General features: G+C 38.4%; 2 protein-coding genes across 2 annotated transcripts in view; one reads left to right on the top strand and one right to left on the bottom strand.

The window, feature by feature from the left end:
* The window catches only part of slc1a1 (solute carrier family 1 member 1), a 17,918-nt gene extending 9,303 nt beyond the window's left edge, over window positions 1–8,615 (top strand). The window contains exons 8-12 of the mRNA XM_035675627.1: window positions 703–810; window positions 1,733–1,855; window positions 1,985–2,179; window positions 3,721–3,855; window positions 3,951–8,615. Of these exons, the coding sequence (XP_035531520.1) occupies window positions 703–810; window positions 1,733–1,855; window positions 1,985–2,179; window positions 3,721–3,855; window positions 3,951–4,191 (802 nt within the window). The 3' untranslated portion in view covers window positions 4,192–8,615. The remainder of the gene's footprint in view (window positions 1–702; window positions 811–1,732; window positions 1,856–1,984; window positions 2,180–3,720; window positions 3,856–3,950) is intronic.
* A 1,971-nt stretch (window positions 8,616–10,586) lies between these two features.
* On the bottom strand, window positions 10,587–23,035 carry spata6l (spermatogenesis associated 6-like). Its single transcript, XM_035675626.1, has 13 exons — window positions 22,761–23,035; window positions 21,474–21,611; window positions 20,622–20,670; window positions 20,353–20,394; window positions 20,104–20,228; window positions 18,356–18,448; window positions 16,778–17,029; window positions 16,086–16,185; window positions 15,759–15,805; window positions 15,082–15,203; window positions 11,854–11,947; window positions 11,218–11,306; window positions 10,587–10,714 (listed from the first exon to the last, which is right to left on the bottom strand). The coding sequence occupies exons 1-12, from the start codon at window positions 22,806–22,808 to the stop codon at window positions 11,238–11,240; spliced, it is 1,179 nt and encodes a 392-aa protein (XP_035531519.1). The 5' UTR covers window positions 22,809–23,035; the 3' UTR covers window positions 10,587–10,714; window positions 11,218–11,237.
* Between the last annotated feature and the right edge of the window lie 522 nt (window positions 23,036–23,557).

Raw genomic sequence — 23,557 nt, 5'->3', positions numbered from 1 at the left:
TTTTTTTAGCAGCTGTCAAAACAATGTTTCCAGAGGAGGCCCTTTTAAGAAGTTCCCATCTAGCTAAGCTTGTGACAGTGTTAGCATAGCTAATTTCAAAGTCATTTAATATTTCCAGTAACAAGCTTTTTGATTACAAGTAGTGCAGTAGCCTATAGCTTCTCCAGCAACAGTTTCAAAGTAGTTTCCTCAACATAATACTGACCGTTAGCTTGCCAGGCTAAGAAATACATTGGCAACACTACGTCTCTCCCTCTTCCCACTGGGATGTTTGTTCTTGTGACACATTTGGATTTGGCATAGTCAAAAAGAAACCCGAAACCCATCCCAAGTTTGAAGCTGAATAAGAGCTATAAAACAGCCCAAACCTGACCGGAAACCTAATAACAGGTAGCAGAATATTTTGGCTTTTTGGTAGTTACAATATTCAGACATTTTTACAGTGTCGTGTTGACAGACTGCTTTATTTGTCCAATCAACAGTTTAAACCCCAAGGACATTGATTTAACTATCAAACCAACAAATATTAACATTTTGAGAATGGCATAAATGATTAATCAATCATTAAAATTTCCATCTATAATTTAGTATAATAATTGATTTACTAATCAGTTCTAATTTCAGTTGTAGTCCAAATGCACTATTTACTGTAATCTTAGACTCGATACCCCAAAAGACTCAAACATACTGTGTTTTTTTCAGCTACATGCCAATAGGGATCCTGTTCCTAATTGCTGCTAAGATCATCGAGGTGGAAGACTGGGAGATCTTCAAGAAGATGGGTCTTTATATGGTGACGGTGCTGAGTGGGTAAGCTGTCCCATTACTCTGTATCCGCCTGTTCCAGACGCTGGGATTTATGGTTGACATTTGGGGCGATTCTCCCTCCAGTGATACAGTAAAAGCTGAGCTCTGTGTGGGCACTGATAAGGGCCAAGGACATTTAAAACTGCTCAACCTGCAGATGCAGTAATGAAATCTTGGCGCGTGCCTCTAAATCTAAGTGACACCATTAAAGACTGTACTGTAAATCCCTTCCAGTTGGGTCACAGGGTTAGTCCAAGGCTCTGAGTGCTCCTGTGACGACATGTGCACGCAATGTTCACACTTTGTTGTCGATGTTCTGTATGCAGCATTTAGTGCCTATAAAAAACTTTGTCGTGTATTATTGCTTTCCAACTTTGAATTACAGTCTATGTAATTAAGAATGTCTGCCACGATCAACAAAAAATTACTCTTTAATGTCAAAGTAAAGTCATATCTCTGCAAATGTACAATTTTATAACCAGTGAAATCAATTTAAAAGTCATTTCACTGACATTTCAGCTTGTACTCCGTTTATTTAAGGACCTTCATCACTTTATGCCTAGGTCATTTTGATCTTTCAAGTTTGTCTTTGTGGAAGGCTGTTAGCCTAACTTAGCATAAAGACTGGAAGCAGGGGAAAACAGCTAGCCTACTGATTTACTCGCTGTATCTTTGTTTTATCTGTACATAAACAGAAATGTGGAGAAGTACCAAGATTGGTGTTGGTAGGCATTGTTTTATGATTTTATGACAAAAAGGTATTTTCATAAAAAAATTACCTACTGCAGCTTTAATGGGGCAACTGAATAGTAATAAATACAATTATATTTAACTAAAAGTACTTTTTCGCGTGATGATTATAGATAGAGAATTCCCTTACAACTCGCTACATTGTTCTATAATGTGTCTCTGTTTTGTCCCTCAGTCTAGCTATCCATGCCACCATCTGCCTGCCACTCATCTTCTTTGTTATTGTGAGGAAGAACCCATATACATTCACACTGGGAATGGCTCAGGCCCTGGTGACAGCACTCATGATCTCCTCCAGGTCAGAATCCACTGAGCTACTCACTCTGCTTGTAAAGCTGAATCCTATTCCTATTCTGTAACACTAACCTCCACATTTTCATATTCATAAGGTCACAATAATGAAGCCAGTCAATGTCTTGTCTTCCAGTTCTGCCACCCTGCCTGTCACCTTCCGATGTGCCGAGGAGAACAATCGCATCGACAAACGGATCACCCGCTTCGTCCTCCCAGTGGGTGCCACCATTAACATGGACGGCACAGCACTCTATGAGGCGGTGGCCGCTATCTTCATCGCGCAGCTGAATGACTATGCTCTGGATGTGGGCCAGATTGTTACTATCAGGTACATCGTAGTTAATCAGAGGCACAAAATACAACTTCTGATACTATAAAATACTGCTTATAATACTATAAAATACGAATGTGGTTGACCAAGGTAGAAATTTCTTGCTGACTCCAATTATACCCTGTCTGGGAAACATAAAAACATAAAACTGAAGACAACATGTAAAACAACAAACATTAACAACATGAAAAACACATCAAAAGCATGTACCAAGGAAGCTATAACTGACTAACTAACTAACTTTGGTGTCTGATGAGTAATTCATTCCTTAAAAGTAATAATCTCAAAGATTTTCATTAAAGTAAATGTCTGTTTATAGCTACTATCTTTTTGGCGAATTATGTACTACAACAGGGATTGAGCCTATTGCCCACTGATGAAAGCCTGTGGCAACATTCCCGGGGGGAAAATCAAAAGCAGCCCACAGCAATAACGTTGCAAAGCGGCTGAAATCGCAAGATCAAAAAATCACATTAACATGAATTTTGCCAGGCCTCAATTTATGCGTGTGACCAAACTACAGTGGTTCAGACCAAACAGCGTTCTTTGAGGAGGTACTGGCAGCTACGGGGGTGGATGCTAGGTCTGACGCAGCGATAACACACTGTTCGTTAAACAACAATGGTGGCTGCTAAAGCGGTTAGCGTAGATGCTGCTAGCATCAGTTATATCAAAAGAGCAAAAAATGTCACTGAAGGCTTTTCTCGATGGAAAAGAGTTTTTGCTCTTCTACCGACTGACTTCAGTAAGAGTTTATCACCACAGACTTGCTCTTCAACTGACCTGTGTGTAAAGTGGCATCCTCTTTTTGTCTGGTCACTGCTAGTCTTAAACGGTCACTATGGCTGAACAAAGAAAAGATCAATGACTACAAACAATGGAAAATGGAAATGAAAAACTGCCAACTGACTGACGTCACATGGGCTACACTGTTTGGATCTCTGGGAATGAGGTCCAGAAACACCCTTGCACTTACTGCTTACTGCCATAGGAGACCTTCGAGATAGTTTGAATGTAGACACCTTTAATTCATGCATCAGAGCTAACATTTGCTATTTTTGTCGCTCATCGAAAGCTATATTGCAACAGTCTATTCTCCATTACCAGTGTTTGCCCTTCCATTTTAGAAACAAATCAAAGCTTACTGTTGATAGGAAACTAAAGTAACACATTTTGCCAACCCATCTGTCCAACACAACCTCTTCACAAGTTCTGCTTTTGCTCCTGACCGACAACCGTAATAACCTAGAGGGATTCATCAGTTTTCCTTTGGAGGGCAGTCTCCTGACTTTTGAGGGTAGGACTATGCACATCCGTATACCTAGAGATGTCCTCTGTAAATGTAAAAACTGCAGCTTAATTTGAGATGAGTGTTTACTAAGCAAATATTGTGCCCTTTGCATTATTATAAGCTACTGTTTTGGTACATTTATACTGCATATATCTCAGTACCAAAGGTTCTTCTGGCTCACACAAACAGTTAGCATCTGCTGCCATTTGGGGCCACTGATGTGCAAAATTCTGTCTTTTTGTTTCAGTATAACTGCAACAGTTGCCAGTATTGGAGCAGCAGGAGTCCCTAACGCTGGGCTTGTGACCATGGTAATAGTCTTAACAGCTGTTGGACTACCTGCAAGTGATGTCACTCTGATTGTGGCTGTGGATTGGCTGCTGTAAGTTTATCCGTTGACTTTCTGTCTGTCTTATCTTTCCTACTAAATTCTAACCTAAGAGTGATGCTGTGGATTGACTTTGTGTTGTGTTTCAGGGACCGGTTCCGTACTATGATCAACGTTCTTGGCGATGCTTACGGAGCCGGAATCGTCCAGAAACTCTCCAAGAGGGAACTGGAGAGAATGGATCTGACATCAGACGTGGACGTCGCCAACCCCTTTGCCCTGGAAGCCACTTTGGATGACGAAGAGTGCGAGAAGAAATCCTACGTCAATGGAGGCTTTACCGTCGACAAGACAGATGCAATCTCCTTTACTGAAACCTCCCAGTTTTAGCCTCTGGCTGGCTCAGAGGAGCAGAGAAAGTGCCATGCTGCTATGGGTGTCAAATGGAAAACCTTCCATCGTGTATCAGCACCATGACGAGAGAGGAAAACTATCCAGCCAGACCCATCTAAGCTCAGACATCAGCAATAGCAGCCTCCATTAAGCTTATCCAAGATGATCACCCTTCATGTCGGACATTTACAGCCACGACTAGATTAAAGTGCTTCCTTCTTACACTCAAATTGTGCCAAGATTAAGAAAAGTCTGTTTTCTTTTGAATAAGAGTGTGTTCTTTCTTGTAAAGATGCATTCAAAAGAAGAGCTGTGTGTGTGTATGTGTGAGGACATTTGTTTTGGATGTATTTGAGGTGTGTGTATGTATTTTGCAAAAAAGAAAATATCAATTGAACACAAGCAAAAACAAAACAATAATCTAAATGTGAAACTTCAACAACCCTACTTTATTTACTCCTGGGATAGACAATAACTCTCTAAATGTGTGAATGTTTTTTTTTTTGTGTGTGGCTGTTGTAACTTCTATGTCCCATAATGCACTGCTTGTATATCTATCTGTATATTTAAACTGTGCCAAACATATGAAGAGGTTTTTCACCGAGTTGCATGAAGCAATATGTTAAACAAATGCTTACCGCGGGCTGCAGACTGATTTTTTAATGGACACTTCACAGAGACTGGAGATGGTTAACAAAGGCTCATGAAGTCATTGAACACTGTGAAATTTGAGGACATTTTTTCAGAACCAAATCACTAACTTGTATTGATTTATTGCAAAGTATAATGATCATAAATAGTGTCTGTGTTTAGGAAGCAAGGGGGGATGACAGTACATTAGATAGCCCAAATTATACCTTCTCAAACTATTTTAATTGTCACTTAATGAATGTATGTGTCAATAATAATAATTATAATTTCCCTACTCTATTTTCACTGTGGTGTAGAGGTAAAATATGTTCAAATGCTCTTAAACCAATGCCGTGTGGTAAGCTTTCATCTGGTAAACAAAATTTTGCATGTTCTAGGAATTTTTGTTTAAAGAAGACACAAAAACCCTTGGGCACATTTGTCACTAAGGATTAGTTTGACATTTTGGGAAATACACTTTCTGCTTTCTTGCAGAGAGTGAGATGAAAAGGTCCACATCAATCTCATGTCTGTGCATTAAGTATGGAGCTAAAGCCACAAGGAGGTTAGCTTGGGTTGTAAAGACTGAAAGTGAAGTGAAGTTCAATTGTGGTTTTTAGATTTCTGTTTATTGTCTATTATAGTTATTCTTAATGCCTGCCACCGGGTCAGATTCCCCTATGATATCAATTAAATGAGGAGGTGGAAACACAACTGTTTTGGTCCACAGGGGCCGCCAGCTTTAAGTACTTACTGCACAAACATGGGAAAGGTATCGATTTACCAAAACGTTGAGTTATTTCTTTGATACAAGCCGCAAAAAAGTAGGTTCAAATGCAGCAGTAAAGAAAAACATTAACAGTTAGCTACAACACCTTTGTCTTTGGTAGTTTCCGAGGCAACCTTTACATTAAAACTCAATGTTGACCAGGATTAGAAAGTTCAGAACAGCAGTGTTACTTATAACAACCCTTAAAAATGAGCCAGTCCATGACAATGTCTGTTTATAGCCATTGCTTATAGGGCTGCAAACCTTACAACCTGAGCAATTAACCCTAACAATTACAGAACTTTATAGTAAATTTTACTTTGTCTTAGCTGCATCAGGTTTTATGTCATGCTCATGAATTTGAACTACTGAAAGTAAGTCATCAGTACGTGAGGTAATCTGCCTGCCATCACAGATGTAGCCATTCAGCATACATGTGCCATATTTCTGTTACATTTGCAACTTGCTAGTTAGCATGAGTAAACATTTTGAGAGTCTGAGAGAGCTTAAGATTTTCTTCTGTGGAGGGAGTGAAGATAAAAGACCTAACTTGTGTGTTATTATATCCAAACGTTACTTCAAAACTTTTGTTAGCTAGTTTGCAACAATATTGCAATATTCAAAATATAATAACAGTCAGAAAAAAGTGCAAAAGTGCAAAAAAAAGGGTTGGGAATTGCTCCCACAGGGATTGAAGAACTATGAGAGAAACTAATAGCTAAATAGTAAAACTATAATTATTTCAAGGTACTACACACAGATCTGTTTTTTTGTTCTTTTTGATGCTAAAATGTGCTTTTGCTACTTCCAGCCTAGATGCCTTGTTAGCTTCTCACTAGCTAAATGTGATGCAGACAAGACCTGCAAGTCAAAGTGTCAACCATGATTGACATTTGTGTCCAATTTGGCTGTGATTGGCTGGCTGCACTGCTAGAACACAACATAGCCACAAACAAGGCTGTAAGTCTAAAACTGGGCTTGTGGCCTTGGTTTATCACCTTGGGAGAACAATTGTGTGTGTGGTAAAACAGAATTTGATCAGTTGGTGGATAGGAAGATAACTGATTGATATTTGATTTGTAGATTTATCAAGGAAAAAACTTAGCTGGTTCCAACTTCCAAAATTGAGGATTTGCTGCTTTTGTCAGCTTTATATCATCAAAAATGTTATCGCTCTGGGCTTTGTACTGTTTCTCGGAGAGAAACAAAACTTTTAAAGATGTCACCCCAGTTGTCTATTAAATTGTGATGACATAATTTCAGATATTACATAGACTAAAAGATTAATACAAAATTGACAGAAAATAATTATGTTACCAATGTAATTATGGTATATGTTAAGCTGATATTTAGACAGAGGATGGTGCAAGAGGAAAGATCCAAAATAGGGGAGCAGCAATGTACTTAGTTAATTTTATGCAATTAGTCATTACATTTTGATAGTTCTTGTGTAGCGGCAACGATGTGAGTCTGACGATGGTGATCGGTTAGCCAGTACTTTTTTAAATACTCTTGTTCCGTCCAGGTGGAGAGACCAACAAACATGCCTCGCCTTCCTTAAAATGTCAATGAAGGTTAATGCTTTTACGCAAATGCCACAAATGATACGAATGCTTGTACTTATGTCAGGCCCCTGGCTGCACTGTTGCTTGTGATGCTCACAGCTTGTGATGCTTGTAGTCTTATGCTTTTTTATAAAATGTATGTCTATGTCTGTAACTGAGAGCTGTGTTGGCTCCATGCAGCAGCTGCATACTATGATGCTTGCACATGCACATACAGTACTAAACCTTGGAATAGGCAGTGTGGAGTTGTTTAAATGGTGAAGTTAACTTGAAAAAGACGTGACGTGGGAGCTGAGGTTTATCTGTGGTACTATTTATGCTATTCATATGTTTGAATGTATGCAGCAAGTATTCCCAGTGCTGGTGCTATAATGATAATCCCAGCATGATAATCAATATCATTGATTAAAAGCGGTCCTCTTTGCTTACTTTCCACCATCGCTAGTCTGAGCCAAATACCTTTCCAATCTCCTGGCAGAAAATACAATAATCCATTGCAACATTGCTCAATGACATTGACATATTATCCATCACATGCTAAGGGAGGTACGATTTACATTCATTACAAAACAACTACAAGCTTCTACTTAGTAGTTTTCTCAGATTGTGGTAGAAATTAAACTGCCAGAGTAGCTACAGCACAATATTGTACTGTACAATGTGTTCCATTTGAAGTCGCAAATTAGTTAAGACAAGCTAATTTGGAAAAAATCAAGTAAAAATTTTCTTTTGTTTGCTTCCAAAACACTTAACAATGCTAGTAGCTAGGTTGGCATTGAAAATTAGCCACTGTTAAAAATCGTAAAAATTCCTTGCAAGGTAAATAAGCTGATTTCAGTGGTCCAGCTTGAAACTATCACAGAAGAGATTTTCTTTGCTTGATGTAAAATACTGTTCTTAAGCAACAGCTAATGTGTCAGTACTTTGCAACGTTAGCTACTTAGCATAGAAAAAAAACAGCAAGTACTTTATCTTGCAGCTTGATCCTTAACCAAGTATAATTTTGATAGAGGTTATGAAGTGTTGAAAATTCTAACTTTGTCTATTTTCAGAATAACAAAAATGTTCAATAAAGTAATGGTGTTTACAGAGTGCTGACAGGTTTAGTGAGATTCCACATGACTATATCCTTGGGGATAACATATCTTGCCTAAGTTCCTTATCTTGGGCTTCGTGTTAAAAGGTCATTCCATTACTCTTCCCATGAAGTCAAAGTTTTCAAATCCATTGTAGTCCAAGTCTCAGTGTCTCCATATTAGTCGTCCCTACACTGCCAAAAGGGCCACTTGTTTGTAATTCTATACTGAGATAAGCCCTCGCAAATCAGGTTGTATTCTACATTTCAGAAGCACACTGGCATCAACCAACCCCTTCTCTGTACAGACAACTATTTGAGTATCTATAGTATGTGAATCAACATGTACTACATTGTGTGTAACTGCAAGCAAATAAAAGAAAGTTGCTCATTTTTTGTCTGTTTGTTGTTTTTATTTTTGATTACATTATCCACCACAGTATGGATAATGAGATGGTTCACTGTCATTTAACACCAATTTTCTTTAAAGGAATACAGAAGTTATGGTAAAAACCAAGTTGCTTGGGTGAAAAGTAATGAAAAAACTTATTATGCTTTAGGAATACAGGTCAGTGTCTTTGAAAAATACAGAAATAGTCGCACTAATATGAAAAACGTGACTTTTGATTCTAGAAAGTGGATCTGTTGATTGGTTCATGCTAAATAGCTGTCATGAATTCATCCATAACACTTTGAGTACTTCTTATCCAAGTTGGCTAATCATGACAGTTGATTCTTGGAAAAAGTAGTTTGACAATCCTAACTCAATAGCCTGGCATCATAACCTCTGAGTTTGTTTTCATATGATGTCAAAGGGTCATTATCAATGGGGGCATACCAAAATGGACCATTTACAGTATATATAATGGACAGAGCTTCCGGGTCTGTAAAGTGAAGTCGATGTGGAACTGTCTTAAACCTGCATTCTATGTAATGGCCAGCAGGGAGCAGCTCCATTGGCTGCATTAAAATACCATATAGTCTTGTGGAGAAATGAGCCGACTTTTGACTTAAATTATTAGCTCAGTAAACAGTTTCCTAATGAGTTTATGGTCTCAATCTCTAGTTTCAAGTCTTCCATTCAGCATGATGTTCATTTAGTTTAAACGACCATGAAACATTAAATAAACATTATGCAATAGGGTTTACGCTTAAATGTGTTGATGTTTTCATCAGTTCTTCATTATCTTAGTATACCTGATGCAGGTGATTAGCCACTTACATATATAATGTATGTACAGTGCACAGTGTACTGCATCTTACAATTTCTGCCAAAACTTGCTAAAATAAGACTGATTAATACGGTCACTTTAAGGAGCCTTTTGCTTGGTGTGTGGAGATGAAAGAAGGCAGGGTTTTAACTTCTCGCTTGTATTTGTCATTATTCACACAACTACTCCAGAGTGTAACACCATAAAGGCCTTTAAGGAGGTACTGTCTGAAAATGTGTATCGTTATAGCCAGTTGAATCATTTATTGATCTCGTACCTCTTTATGACAGCATGCTTTTCATCTGCCAGAATATGGTCATCACTATGGTTCTGTGCAGACCATCACACTACTGAGGATCAGCTTTCAGTTCTCCAAAGGCTTCACCTTCTTGCTTGCTTCAAAGAAGTAGTCACCTGAAATTGGACTAATAGGGTTTTTCCATTGTACTTGGCAGGGGGATATCTCCGAGCCATGCTATGAAGAACCGTGAGCACAACTCAACAGTTTTTTCCATTACAATGCGTCAGCGCAGTAAAGGCATTGTCTAAATTGCTCATGGTGTGCGGTGACTTTCTAGCGCCTCACCTGATCAGAGCAAAGCATTTCTCCTTATGTTCAACATGGAGCTCTTGGTGCTTGGCGACCTTTTTTGGTAAAACCTCATAAGCTACGGTCTCCCGACAGTTCCGAACTGTCTGTTATTTATAGCATTATTTAAAGACTTCAGTTAAAACTGAACAAGCAAACCACAAAAAAAATCAGCACTGCCACTAAGGCCTATAGTTTGACTGCTTATTACACCAAAATAGAGTTCTGTTTCAGCAGCCATTCTGCAGTAGATCTCAATGTTCCTGATACAGCCAGTGCTTAATGCCTCACAGTCATACAGTCGTGAGCAGCTATTTCTCTGATATATGGCAGTAGTTCACACAGAGCTGCATCGCCATAGACACAATTAGCTTTTAATGGCTTTTGGTTGATTTATCTTAGGACTCGACAATGTCAGCTTGATAGATTAACGCGATGGGGACTTATGACGTCAAACTGCCTCCTGGCTGCGTTCAAAATGAGATTCACAAATGAGAGAGAGTTTCAATTCTAAAAACTTTATTTTAACATAAGACAACTTATTTTGCCAGTCATTAATACAGGGTGTGTGGACATGTATCAAACCACTGCAGTGAAATACCTCTAAGTTTTGCACACACACAAATATTAGGAGAGTCTTGATATCTGAAGACTTCATTGGCAAGGTGATGGTCTCTCTCCCTGAAGGTGAGGAAAAAGACATATATGTGACATCACGCACATATAACAACAACACAACTCTGCTTTACTGCCTCGGAAAGGTTGTCCTAACTTGGCATTTGTGGGACAGTTTAGCACTTACAGACATTGGGGGTGGTGAGTCACTTAATAGGTTAATAAGTCTTGTTACTGCTCTCCTTACAATTTTTGTCAAATCAAACTCCATTTTTCCTACTATTTAGCATTTAGAGCCACTATATTAACTAAATGGTTTATAACCCACTATGATGTACTTGTAAGCCAATATGATTGTTAATTGGTGTATTTTTAAACAACTATAAGTTATATAAAAGGAGGCTGCAACACAGTTATAATAATATAAAAATATATCTTCCTAGGAAAACATTTAAGAAAACATGATATTACATGATTACATGCATCTTAACCACTAGGTCACCTGGTCGCCCCAAGAGGGCAGAATTTTTTAAAGACAAAAGTGAAGACACAGAGCAGGTCCACCTCACCTATCCACAGCCTGGCCTGCTCATAATGGTGGACCTGGAGAAATGGATCTCCTGGCTAAAACCTTGTCTATTTCGGAGTGTGTGGCCCCCTAAAACACAATAGCAGTCACATTCTTCATCATCATTGCATCTTTAATCTGTGATGTTTGGTGCATTCAAACTCAACATTTCCTGCAGCTGTTTCAAAACAAAAGTCTAGTAAGAATGGGAGGGAATGACACATGATCAACATCAACTTGAAACAAAAGCAAATCAGAAAAAATATTTTTGAAAATATATATAAATATATAAAAATAAAGGAATGTCTATAATACAAGCCTGTTTCAAATAAAGGTCTGGTTCCCTCTGCAGTTGAGGTCAATTTCTATAAGAAATTATGATAATTAAAAATAAAATACAATTACAGTTTCTATGAAGAGTAACTTTTGAAGGCAGTTCCTATTCAGATAACAGATAACACATGGGTACAGCCCACTGAAAGGAGTGATTTTCCGATTAGACATCTACAACTACAATATTGCAACAACTGAACCAATATTTTGGCCTGTATGAATGGCAACAAGTCTGAACACCAGACTGAAACAGATACTGATGCTGTGATATCTAACACAGAGCCTAATGGCATGTATTACTTACATAGACAAGTCGGCGTACAGCTTTTGGTGTTGTAAGGAGTCCTCGGACACGCTCTTGAACTTCTTCCCATTCTCTGTGAAAGCTGGACTGAGACCTAGTCATTATACCAATAGTCAGGGAAACCTTAGCTTGAGTGGCATTCTTATTAGTCATCATTACTTTTAAACATAACATTTCCAGTGTCATCTGCATTTGATTGCAGTTAGTCAGGTGAGACGTGCAATATCTACACATCCTGATTTTGCTAAGTGAGAGTGTCATTGCAGAGAGTGCCTTTAGAGTTAGGTTAGTAATTTAAGTTATTAGTTAAATACATGTAAAGTGAGCTTAATAAGTGACAAAAAATCTCACAACATTTTTCCAACCAAACTCTCGTCACGTATTTGACCCTGTTGAGATCCACTGTAGCTGGCATATTTTCTCCCAACTTATATGGAATCCTAATCGTTCTTTTCCATTTTTTTAGATTATTCTGTGTTTTGTTTGGGACTGTTGGAGGCCATTATATAGTCTAGATATTATTTTGGTGCAAGTTCTTGTCTCAAAGAATGATAAGAACACCTGCATGAATTAATTAAAATAATGCCTAAGTATCTATAAAAATCATCTATCCCAGACCATGTTTGTTCTGTAGATCTTCAGAGTTCTGAAATGCCCCCTTGAGGGTAAATGAATAATAGGTAGTTAACCCCTTAGAGGTCCAGGTCTTAAATCCACCATCGTTTTTATTGGTTGCAAAGTCTGAGTCATAGGCCCACCACCTCAGGAGTTTGGATGAATCGCCAAGTCTGCAGAGTTTGGCTGTTTCCTGCCAGGACTTCAAAAGAACAGCAAGCATAGGATAATCTGAGACCATCACTTCACCCTGTAGTTTATTATCTTTCAATAGGGCTGTTATTAGTATATCTTCTACCATTGTGCCTTCTATGTCTTTCCATTTTGCAGAGTAAGTTGGTGAGCATAGGCAAGCCAATATTTTATTCTAGCCCTTTTCCCTTGCCATATGTATCTTGATATTAACGTGTCCCAAATTGAAAATTGTTTTGGTGGTATCTCCACAGGCACATTGAAAAAGATAAAGTCATCGTGGAAGGATATTCACCCTAATTGACTCGATCCTGGAACTTAAACTCAGGAAAGGGATAACGTTTCATCTTTGCATGTCTGCTTTTATTCTTGAATTTAGAGGTCCATAATTGAGATCAAATATCTTGGAAAGGTTTTTGGCAGTGTTACTCCCAGATATTTGATACATTCTGCATCCCAGCTCCATTTGTAAAGGGTCTTTATCGCTAATGGAGGGTCATAATTAAGGGCTAGTAATGTTGATTTTATAGCCCAAAAGTAGGCTGAATTCATTTAGCATGTTCATTAATTTTGGGAGTGTGTGTGTAGGCTGCGTTAAAGTTATCAATATATTGTCCGCAAATAAAGCCAATTTCTGTTCCCCTGTGGACATTGTTACCCCCTTAATATCTGGCCTCTTATGTATCCATTGGCTCAGGGGTTCTATGAACAGGGCAAAGAGGAGTGGCGATGCACAGCACCCTTGTCTCGTGCCTTTTTCCAAAGTAAATGGGTTGGTGAGGTCACCAATAATTTAAATTCTAGCTGTGGGACTGTCGTACAGTGCTGCAAATGTCTTAATTATGGTTGTGTGGAGGCCACATTTTGCCAGTACTTTATATAAGAAAGTCCACCTTACAGAGTCAAACGCTTTCTCTGCGTCTAAGCTAATTAAAAGTGTTTCCAATTTTTTTGTGTGACTTGCCTCATTATATAAAGTGTCATCCTGATGTTGTCTTGGGTCTGTCGCTGTTTAATGAATCCCGTCTGGTCCTTGTGTAATAGCTCTGGTAATATCTGTTCCATTCTTTTAGATAGTATGGAGGTGAACAGTTTGTAGTCAATATTTAGAATACTGACTGGGCGATAATTCCCACAGTCCAGCCTGTCCTTCCCCTCCTTCGGAATAATGGAGATTATTGCTTCTCTCCATGATGGGGGGATTGTTTTATTTTCCAGTACCCAGTTCAATGTTTTCAGTAGTGTTGGAACTAATTGGTCTTTGATTATTTTGTACCATTCTGGTGTGAAGCCCTCTGTTCCCGGGGTTTTTCCTCCCTTTAGTTTTCCTATTGCTGATTGTAGTTCTTCTGTTGTTATTTTAGCAGTTAATTTATCATTTTGTTCATCTGTGACCTTTGGTAAATGGATTGATGATAGGAAGGTATCTATTTGTTGATCGTTGTTCGTTTGTAGGATCCCTTGAATTTATGATGTCATTGTTTCAAATATGTATTTATAGAAGGACCAGTCACTACCAGGAGGAACATATATGTTAAGGAGGCTCATCAACTTACCATCTAATTTGCCTGTGATCATAACAAATCTGCCTTCTTTATCTTTATATTCACATAAATGTTCATAGTTTACTGTTCTGGATATAAAAATCGCCACACCTCTCCACCTCCCTGATTTATAGGAAGAAAAGTAGACATGTTTAAACCCCATTTTGTTCAGTTTAGCGTGTTCAGAGTCATCAAGATGAGTTTCCTGCAAGTATGCAATTTGGCAAGTTTTAGCTTTTTGCTTGGCACGTTAAAAAAATATCAACATCTAAATATTATTTTCAGATTGTTTCAGTTTAAGCCAGAAACACAGCAAAGCTCATCAGTGTTGGCTTGTAGCAACATAGTGTAATGGAATTTCTTTTTAAACCTCCATGACTCTTTGACCATGTCATCATAAAACCTCATATGGCCATAAAAAGCTGTAGTTGCAGACTAGTGTAAACTTGATGTTGGTCTCACCATGTAATTTGCACCTCTTTGCACAGCTTTGTTGTTTTATTTTAATTTTGCAGGCAGCAGCAGCAAGGGTCTTTGTGATCATCACAAACGTTGATTGGCTGAAGCAGTTGTTGTCCAAACGCTCATACAAAATGTTGGTCTCAGGACAACAATCACATGGCAAAATCAGGACGTGCGTGATAATCTCTCTATTTTATGATTTGTTCCATGATGTGCTTAGCCTATCGACATATATAAAGATGGACACATGATAGCTCCCAAGTAGTGAAGCCAAACATATCGTGATCAACCCCTGGTGGCTGGCTGCAGTGTAGGTCATAAAGGCAGCTGCCTCAATGTTAACAGATGGGACATAGGCCATCAAAAACAGTGAAGCACAAGTCAAAGAAATTTTCAACCTAGTCACGAAACGGACCTGCTGTGCCTGACCTCATCCCTGTAAGACTGCCGCTGTCTTGAAGCGTCAGGACCATGGTGGTAGTCAAGGGGGTCGTGTGTTTCTGAAGAGCTGGAGTCATCTTCTGATACCCGTCCAACCTGTCAAAGGAAACAGTTTCTTACACTATCGGATAAACATCCTATTCATGCATCTGCACCTGTGCAATTCATTATGTTCAACGCTGGTCTGTTGCATTTAATTAAAGGCTCAGTCAGTGAATCTTAAATGATGCTATATTTAGACACTTGATTGAAAAGTTTAATATACATATGGTAAATCTACATTTTAGTTTGTTTCTCAACTGATTGGAATCCAATTTGAGGTGTATACTAACATTACTAACAGTAAACAACAATAAATCCCAGGTTGTACCTTTAAAAGAGCAATTTAACATGTTAGAAAATGCGGTTCTCATTTTTCTTTCTGAGAATGAGATGGATATCAATGATTTGTCTGTGACTTTAAGTATGGAGTTGGAGTCAAGATGTGGCTAGCCTAGCTTAGCATGAAGACTGGAAGCAGGGGGAAACCCAGCTAGCTTGGTTCTGTCCTAAGTTTCAAAATATACCGTCAAACACCGCAAAAGCTGACTAATTAACACACTGTATACCATTTGCTTGATTTGAAGAGGAGGGAAAAAACATTTTTCCTACCAAACCATTGGATAAAGATTTTCTTCTGCCAGTTGGAGAAAATCTCACTAAAACAGCAAAAAGGGGGAAAAATGTTTTGAGTCACAACAGCATTTCTTTGATGATGGGAACCTGACTGTAAGTAGGTTGTTGTGCAATAGAAAACTTATAGTAGGTATTCGTCATCAAACTAACAGCTTGTTGCAGTGAATGAGGTCATGTCAACAGAGCAGTATAACAATAACGGTAAATCAGTGACAATCTGTGACAGTCACAAGCTGGGATGGTAAATTGAGACTGTAAACCATATTTAGGATTAACAAAGCAGCTTTATATGAGGATTTCTACCTGTGGACGAAGACCTGGTCAAAGGTGATGAGGAGTTGGTAAACACTGCAGAGTGGTGGGGCGAGGCAGATCGACTAGCTCCAGGCCACGAGGCCAGCATCTATGCACAGGACAATGACACAGTGAGCTGGACCATTTTATTGTGAGAAGGAAACAATTCATGCAAGCCAAGTAGGTGTTCTACACAATAAATATGAAATGCTGGCTGAAATGGATCCACGTTAGTGACTAGCTTATGATAAAAAAAGCATTTTCTCTCAACAAAACAAAGTTGATTATTATTATTTTGACTATAAACTCCCTGATTTTAATATTGGTATATAATCAGGAGTGGATCTAGAGGGGTAGCAAGCCTGGTCACCCCAGCTGCCAGCCCAGTTATACTATATAATTTTGTACCATATTGTATTAAACTATACCATGGTAATGATACATTGACTTGCTTTATATCCTGTTAGTATCCTTGTGTCAGAACTAAGTATTGTCTTATTGTACTTTTGACAAATACTGAGTCACTGTGACATTACACTACAACTGACTCTCAAACCTTCTCACTGGTGAAAACACAGGAGAGGACATATTAGATCAGAGAGGTGTGAGTACACTCAGTAAAAAAGTGGAGCAGTACTTAACCTCGCTCTTCCCTGCCACCTGCTGGCTGGAAATTAAATAAACGTGTTGTTTGTGCTTACAGGCTGGGAGGTGCTGGTCGTGTCCCAGTCGGCGGGGTTGGGAGCTGCAGAGTCCAGGCTGAGTCGGGCCAGACGCTGGGCGTTTCCAGCTCTCAGAGGGGACAGGGACTGGGACCTGGGGATGTATGACGGTGACCTGGTGCTGCCATGTCTGTGACTTCGTCTCCTTCCGAGGTTCTGAGGTTGTTTCCTCTGAGGAGAGCAGGTCCTGGGTCTGCTGGGGTGTTTCCTGTTCCTCTTTATCGCTGGCCTCTGGAAACAAAAGAGTTGATATCTCAAACCTATCTACAGGCTAAAGATAGCACTATCAGTTGGGCTTTCCTATGTTAAAGCTTTACATTTGTTTCATATATATCTTATATTATATTATATTTATATGAATTTTTAATTGCAGGTAAAAGTAGTTGTCCAATCACGCTTTCTCTGGTTAAAAACATTACAAGCTCTTATGAGTTTTCTTGACAATACAGGTTAACACTTGCTCACAAACCGTCACCAGGATGCGTGTCCAAATCCCACATTTCTTAAGATCTGGGGGCCCTTCATTGAGCATATTAGGAGGGAGAGGGGTCAATCTGGGAATTAACTGTACTGTATCCACCAGGTTTTCAGTTTTTTGGCCTTTGTCTTCGGCCTTCCTCGACCTCACCTGGTCATTGTGGTCATGTCTACTATTAGTTTTTGTTATTTGTGTTGAGAAAAAAAAAATTTATAAATAAAGCAAATTTAAAAATCAGCCATCCAGGCTTTAAATGGGCATAAAAAATTGACCATATCACACCTGTCCTAGCATTGTGCTAGCATTGGCTTCTTATAAATAAATGTGGGACTTGCTTCTAAGCACTGCTTTGGCTCCAGAAAACAGCTCTTTTAACATGCCTTTGGCCTAATCTTGGAGTTGAGGTGGGTCCTCAGAGGAAAAGACACTGTGTGAGGTGAAAGGGACTGGCCGGTTTGGCCTGTTTTTCACTACAGTTAGCAGCTGCAGCAGCAGTGGCTGTGACACACAGCTCATGAGGCAGTGAAAGTAGATTAATCCGATAGCTTCAAATCGTGCCAAAAATCCTAGTCCTTATTCACTGAGTCATACATCAGTCAGATATGAACACAGACATGGTACGCATTTTTTAGATTCAGTGTGACTTACACTTTTCAAGGACATCATTATTACTTATGTTCATTGTGAATAAATGTCCATAAAATGGCCTAGAAATCACAGAAAAAAGAGGTTCCTTTTAACTTATAACTAGTTGTCTGTATATCCATGGATACATTGCAAACAGGAACTGCTAATAGATAAATCAGCATACTTTTAATGGTGCCATTTTGACAAAATTGAATATATATATATATTAAAAACATTTTTTATTACTGTACTGTATGTTTTGATCTTGTATTTTATACTGAAATTAAAACACTTTGAATTCAAGGAATCCATTAGGACACTGGGAGTGGACAGGTCTGCTGCTGACAAACACCTAATCTGGTCCAGTTAATGTGACCTGAGATATGATGCAGTTTGATTAATTCATTATACCTCATCTCCATACATTTTGAGCCACATAACATCATCTTTACCATGGGTACATTGGGGTAAATATTGATCTCTGCATCAGCTGAGCACTCAATGATGGTTGTTTTGGTGGAGAACTCCAACCTCGGAGCGATACCCTGGGAAAAAGAGGAGATTAAATATTTATACCATAATGAGATTAAGATCACATTCATAGTCAGTCATCATTATTAATATTTTTCCTCTACGGCAGTCCAGAAAATGTACAGCTCTTCATTAATTTGTGTATGTATATACAATGTACACATTGTCTCTTTTTATATTTCTTTCATCTTTATTGATATTTTTCTATGTGAAAACCTGACGTTATAACAACAGTACAGTGTGTATGTGAAAGAGACATAATTAGTGTATAAATCTTGCTGTCACATTTGTCAGGGCACCACAGAAGTAGACATTTGGAGTCCCTTTGTGTGCAACTGAAATGCCTAATGTATGTGTTTTCTCATCTGTGTCAGTGAATTAAGGATTTATTTCAACCATACCAGAGTGGTTGTGGAAACAGTAGAAAGACTAACAAAGACGGTTTTGGTGAGTTTTGTTTTGTTTCTGTCCACTGTCTGAGAGGTAAAATTAATGTTTCTGTCTATGGAGTGATAGCGATATTGCGGCTGTTTCTGGTTAAACTAAAGATCTATCTCTGTAGGGATCCTTTCCATTACGGTGTCAGACACTAAGAATAACAATGTGAGCCTGTCAGTGGCAAAAAAAAAACAAGATAATGGTCGTATTTTGATGGACGAATCTGTTCCCAAGGATTACATTGCCACTAGGAATGTAATGATACACTCAACTCGCAATTGCATACGATTTAAAATACTGGGTTTACGATACAATTTTCTCACATTTTTTTTAAGAAAGTGAACTGTGCAAAACAATGCATATTTCCTTTTCTTTGTAAAAGTGAAAATATAACATGTCAACTGCATGGTGCATCCTCAATTCTTCACCTGCGCTGCATGCACTTTGATACAGCAAGTGACACAAGCGACACTGGACGCCAGACCAAGAAAAAGTCAGAAGTATATAACACCCCCTGCTGTTTAAAAAGAGCATCACAGTGCATTTTTCATCTCACTGACTTGAATCATCACATATTTCTATCACAATTTAAGTGTCTTGTGATATATTTTTATATCCCTAGTTGCCACCATTGCAGCCCTTTTCATAAATATTTTCACATCTAACTTAACTCAGTGAATCAAGGATTTATTTTGACCAAACCAGCGTCGGTGGTTGTTGGAAAGACTAACAAATACGGTTTTAATGACTTTTATTTTGTTTCAGTCCAGTTTGAAGCAGGAATGCTAGGAAGTCAGTCAGAGTTGGGGGTGCTGACAAGAAGTCAGTCTATATAATGACGTCACACTTAATGCTAAATGCATGACATTCATGGTTATTGCATTCATTTGAATGGCTAGGATTGTTCACACAAGATTTTTCATACGAATACATACGTAAACCCCAGTAAAAAAAGGGAAAGTCATTCTTTTTTTGTTATATTTTATTATTTTATTTAGTTTAACATTTTTATTAATACTGATTATTTTTATGAATGAATGGATCTCATTATGAGTGCCCGTGGTCTAAAATGTGTTTTAGGATTATCTGTGAGGTAAAATCCCTGGTTTTATCAGTGGAGTCTCGTAGGCAGTAGTGCCCACTTGTTTTAGTCTGAGAAATTCCTTATATATAACCTTTTGAACAATATTTTTGTACACTCTAAGGCACTCTGTAAGAGGGTTGGACCTACTGGAAAGTGTGGTGCTCGGGTCATCAGAACCTCTCGATCCACTCCAGAGAAGGAGGGAACCAGTTTGGGCTCTGGGAACAAGAAACGTCGAGCGTCTTCTTCAAAGCAGGCCAGAGTGTCCCCCACTGCAAACACAAACATACTTCTGCTACACTGTGACAAAGCAAATGGGAAAGAGGTTGTCTGCGGTAATATGTGTAATTGTAACCAGTGAAAGAAAGATACATTTAAATGAAAAATAGACCTCACCTGGAGGAATCAGCTGCACCAGTTCAACTCTGGCCGTCTCATCTGAAGAGAAATGGTATCAGGTTGAGAAAGATCCGCAGCAACCTATAAGTTATGTTCTATATAAGTTCCTATAAAGATATATTATAGGAATGTTTTATGCTTTAATGCAGTTTTGTTCAGTACAATTTCTATGTACACATACTGAGAAAAAAAATGCTGAATAGATTAAATGGGCTAAATTATAAGAAAGAAATATACTGCATACAACCAAATATTATGTAACTTACACTCAAGCATTACAGCGATGTCTCCAGGGTCAACTGCATGCCTGAAAATCTGAATAGAAACAAAATATTCATGTTTATTTATCTTTCTTATTTTACGTTATATATGAATTTGCATGTACTCAATTGTATTCTCCCTCAAAGTCCCCCAAAAATAGTTTTTTTGTCCGTATTTGGACAAAGTGGACTGAGCACGTGGCAGCTGGGTCTCAGGAGGTAAAGCAGCTCCTCCTGCTGCATGACACTTTGACATGCTGAGCAAGAAACTGAACGCCAAATTGCTGTGCTTTGGAGTATGAATGTGTTCGTGAAATGGGTGGAATTGTGGGCATGTAGTGGGAAGCACTGGAGTGATCAGGAAGACTAGTAAGGATGCTATAGAAGTCCATTTACCATTTACATTAAAGACTTCAGTTAACTTGATAGAATAAATGAGTGGAAATCTAATGTGATTTATTTATATGTTTTTTAATCACACCTGATAGCAAATAGCAATCTTTATTCATTTCTTTCCTTTTTTCTTATCTAAAATGAAAGCTTATCATGTTCAAAGCACTTTGTAAATTTGTTTTTGAAAGGTGCTATATAAAGTTAATATTATTATGACTGTATCTACAGGAGTGGACATCTTGTTGGTAAGTACTGTACAGCCATGTTAAGTTTATTTATATCATTCAATACAGGCATGTCTCATGTTACAGAGAATGGGAATAACTTGATCTAACTAGTTACTGATAAATACCTTTAAAAACACATTTTATATACTACACACAGCTATTTTTCTCATTTACATTATTCAAACCTCCCTTCATCGTAGCTGTCTGTCTCCAACATGGATCATAAGTGAAGACCTGCCTTTTCAAAGGTCATCTTCTCATGGAACAGCAGAGGAAAGACGGCGGGGAGACATTCAGACTGACGGTACTGGCCCATGAAGCACATGCTGAGGTAGATATCATCCTTGGCTGGCAGATGAACTCCAGGACAAGAAACCTGAGAACAGTGGAGTAATATGAGGCATCCATGTGTGTTTGATTTTCTGTATTATCAAGCACCTAGTTGGACATATTGGACTTTCAGAAAAATGAGGAGATTGAAAAGTAATAGCGACAACGGCGATATGACAAGAAGTCAGTTGTGTATGTAGCCTCCAAGTTTGTATTCAAGACCATTAAAGACATTAAAATGTCAGCTGGAGACAGTTTTTCAGCCAGCTAAACCCAACCTAACATCAGGGACAAAGGTATGCTTGGCTTTGAGTAAAAGTGGCTTTCCTTTAAAATATTTAAAATATTTAATTAAATTTGAAAAATTATTTAGTAGCAAAACGTACTTAAGTAAAGTACTCCTTATAAAGATGTTTCACTCTCTTCAAATGCTGTGTTGGGCAGTAACTCATTACTAGTAATATTAAACTAATTACTAACACATTTCAGTAATAATATTACAGTTACCACCCCAAAAAATGATTAGTTACACTATTACTTTTGTTGGCACCCCCTACTGATCTGAAATCCAACAATCCAATCACATCCTTGGATTAAGTTTTGTAATCATGGAGGAAACTAGTTTGGAAGATGAAAACACTTATATTCAGCAGCTGGAATTACTCCCATTACTTTGATTTTAACAAACTGGATTTCAATTGTTGTAAGTCTGAATGTTAGGGGGGGGGAATGTAATATAACTATTATTGTAACTAATTTCTTTTGAAAAGAGTAATTAGTAATAAGTGATAAATTACTTATTTTTTAGTACCTAGCCACTATTAAAATGATCAATGCTACTCTAACATGCAGACGCCATATTGGATATTAAAATTGACCTTCATGGCAGGTTTTCAGAAAAAACAGAACATTAAATATTACTGAATTACCACCAGTTGCATTGAATATCTGACCCTCAGTCACAACACACACTACTGGGCAGCAGCTACTGTGTAGACGCACTTGGTGGTTGAAATGTAACATAGCTGTATTTGGCGCATTAGCTCGCACAGTTACATGCTTAACGCTTCATTTAGCACTGCAAGTTAAACAAACGCGTCCCTTTGCTGGTAAGAGAGAAAAAAAGACAAATACTAGGACGTACACTGGTGTATGCTGTGCCGTTCTCTCCTAACAGATGAATGAAGACTCTTACCGCTCTGAACTGTAACTCAACCACCACTTTCAGTGCTTTACGGGACATTGGACTCTTCTATCGAAGGTGATAAAACGGACTAGCTACAGCCTCAACAGAATAAACCGTACTCCTCTCAAGTTTAGCGTCACCGTACCTTGTTACCATGGATACTATAGCTTCCGGGTTTAGTTGCTACAGCAACCAGGACTCTCCATTCCAGGACAGTGTTATTTGTTGCTCGAGTTTATTTGCCATTACCAATCTTTCTATAATAGAAAACATTAAACACCTAAATAATTGCAGCCTACTACCTTATTATTAACTTAATTGGTCACGTGGTTCCACGAAGTCGTCGTATTTCCCGCCTCTTCATCTTCTCCTGTGGCACAGCTCCTGTGAGGTTCTCAATTTGAGATATGGGCCCCTGCAGGTTAACTTAATAACTATGTCACAATTATAAAAAATTATTCAGCTATAAATTTCATTCTTCAACCCCGCGTTGTAAAATAACCATGAATCTCAACGTAAATTTAATGTAAAATATTTCCACAAATCTATCAGTGTCCTGTTAACCCACTATGGGGCCCTGAGCTGTGCAAACTAATTATCTGTTACTATTAGTGTAGTTGTTGCTACTGTTGTCGCTGTGCGTCTGTCTGTCTGTCACTCTCTCTCTCTCTCTCTCTCTCTCTCACAAAAACTCGAGGCAGGTTTCTGCCTCTTAAAAAGGCAGTTTTTCCTTGCCCCCGTCGCCAAGTGCTTGCTCATGGTGGTACTGTAAATGTTATAAGGAGTTCGGTTTGGACCTGCTTTAT

The sequence above is a fragment of the Morone saxatilis genome, unplaced genomic scaffold, assembly GCF_004916995.1.
Source record: "Morone saxatilis isolate NCDOM2014 unplaced genomic scaffold, NCSU_SB_2.0 Contig4, whole genome shotgun sequence".
Classification (NCBI taxonomy): domain Eukaryota; kingdom Metazoa; phylum Chordata; class Actinopteri; family Moronidae; genus Morone; species Morone saxatilis.
The sequence above is the reverse complement of the archived record's forward strand: the minus strand, read 5'-3'. Positions and strand labels throughout refer to the sequence as shown.

Excerpts from the sequence above, each read along its gene's own strand:
- spata6l (XM_035675626.1), bottom strand. The coding sequence starts at position 22,808 with ATGTCCCGTAAAGCACTGAAAGTGGTGGTTGAGTTACAGTTCAGAGCG. Across the intron at positions 20,395-20,621 it reads CATCGCTGTAATGCTTGAGT|ATGAGACGGCCAGAGTTGAA; the intron begins GTAAGTTACATA and ends ATTTCTCTTCAG. Across the intron at positions 20,229-20,352 it reads GGTGCAGCTGATTCCTCCAG|TGGGGGACACTCTGGCCTGC; the intron begins GTGAGGTCTATT and ends TTGTGTTTGCAG.